This window comes from Hyla sarda, chromosome 1 (assembly GCF_029499605.1).
Source record: "Hyla sarda isolate aHylSar1 chromosome 1, aHylSar1.hap1, whole genome shotgun sequence".
NCBI classification, from domain to species: Eukaryota; Metazoa; Chordata; class Amphibia; order Anura; family Hylidae; genus Hyla; species Hyla sarda.
The window spans coordinates 76,718,763-76,720,646 of NC_079189.1; the positions used below are offsets into that span (position 1 = coordinate 76,718,763).

The window sequence follows — 1,884 nt, forward strand, 5'->3', positions numbered from 1 at the left end:
CCATTTATAGAGTATTCGGGCGTTTTGCAGAGTCTGTAGCAGGGGCTTAAGAGAGGCCCTGAGGCGTAGGGTACGGATTGAGAGATCTGGGTAGAGTTGAATCGCTGCGCCATTGTAGGTCAGATGTTTAAGGTCTCTTGCTTTCTTCATGACGGCATCCTTAGTGGTATAATGGTGTACCCTACAGATCACATCTCGGGGTTTGCTGGGGTCGGGGTTCTTTGCTTTAAGTGCTCTGTGAGCCCTGTCTAGCTCAATGGGGTTTTCAGCTGGTTTTTTGAGAACTTCATTAAATATGCGTTGGATCACTCCTTGGAGTTCCTGAGAGGAGACAGTTTCTGGGAGTCCCTTTATGCGGACATTGTTGCGTCGATTGCGATTGTCAATATCATCTAAGTGCTCTACCATTGAGGCTTGAGACGCGTAGAGCGTGGTTGTGGCCGATTTGAGAACTTCAATCTCAGTAGATATATCAGTGCGGAAAGTCTCTATATCTTGCATCTTTTGGGTCAGTACAGCAACTTCTGCCTTCACAGAATCCAAGTCTTTCTGCCAGGCAGATTTGAGATCAGTGGCTAAGGAGAGTAAGTCCATTTTCGTGGGCAGTAGTGCCAGAAGGGCTTGTAGCTCCGGATGGTTCTTTAGAGTATGAACTGCCATCTCTGGTGTGGGGAGAGTGGGTTCCACAGTCGAGCTGTTGTGAGGAAAATCAGCATTCAAGACAGACGTAGAGGCAGGAGAACTGACGTCTTTGGGAGTACGTTTTTTTCTCTTCCGTGTGTCTTCTGAAGAGGAATGGTCAGAGCGGGAGCGTTGGGGTGGAGCAGCCCTTTGGGGGGTTCGGAAGAGTTTTTTCTTAGCAGGGGGGGGGGCTGGCTCCCCAATATTCTGGGGGGCTATCTTCTCCTGTAGAACCTCCACTTGAAGCCGACGACCCCGAGTCTGTCTGATGCAAGGCAGTGTGGTCTAGGGGTGAGGCAGGGTGGGAACATCGGACCTGGGAGGACAGGGTAGTTGAGGGGTTAACAAATTGTGGAGGAGAGGTTGTGCTGTGATGGCTGGGAGGTTGTGATGATCCCGGTTCTTTAGGGGGCATTGGAGGACGTGGGCTGTGCTCTCCAGCAATGGCTTCTATAGGATAGTCTGACACAGGGGGATATTCCCCTGGAGCCTGGGTCGGCTGTGTGGCCACAGTGCCGCAGGGAAGCTGTCTCTGTCCAGGGGGGAGAGTGATATGAAAAGCGCTGCCTGCCGATTTCAGCGATTCGGCGCTCACAGAGAAAGACTCCGGGGTAGGTGAGTGCTCGTGTCTAGGGGAGATTGTACTTGCCGCTCCACTTGGCGTGGTGTGAGGGGTTTCCACTCCATGTCCCGTCGCCGCAGTTTTAGTCTCCGACATCGCTGGCAGTGCGGCGGAGCTGTCGCACTGTGCTGGGGTATTGATCCGTGCAGGAGCCGAAGTAGCAGGCTGTAATGGCGCTGGGCCCTGAGGGAGATGACATGGTTTTGTGGAGTCCGGTCTCTCCTCGTCGGGCTGCGGCTGGAAAAATGATGTGATGGCACGCAGGGAGGTGCGGGGACAGTTCTGGGGGTCAGGCTTCTGTTTTTTCTTGTGTTTGTTGCCCATAACCGTTGTTAGTCGCCCTTATAGCAGGAGGCTCTGCAGCAGCACTAAGGAAACGCGGCCATCTTCCAGCGCGTCCAGGCCACGCCCCCATCAGGCCTTTTTTAGTTGAATGTATCGCCCACTGTCAGTCCCTTCGGGATCCATTCCTCATTCATCTTAATAAAGGTGAGGTAATCTAGACTTATTGACCTAGATAACTTCTCTTCTAAGTGACAATACCTCCTGCTGCACTGAAGGTCCTTTCTGACAGGACACTT

The 1,884-nt window shown here is 52.6% G+C and overlaps 1 protein-coding gene across 1 annotated transcript; it reads right to left on the bottom strand.

The window, feature by feature from the left end:
• Positions 1-856: 856 nt before the first annotated feature.
• LOC130309127 (uncharacterized) lies at positions 857-1,627 on the bottom strand. The gene has a single exon (XM_056552336.1). The coding sequence runs from the start codon at positions 1,625-1,627 to the stop codon at positions 857-859; it is 771 nt and encodes a 256-aa protein (XP_056408311.1).
• Positions 1,628-1,884: the final 257 nt, after the last annotated feature.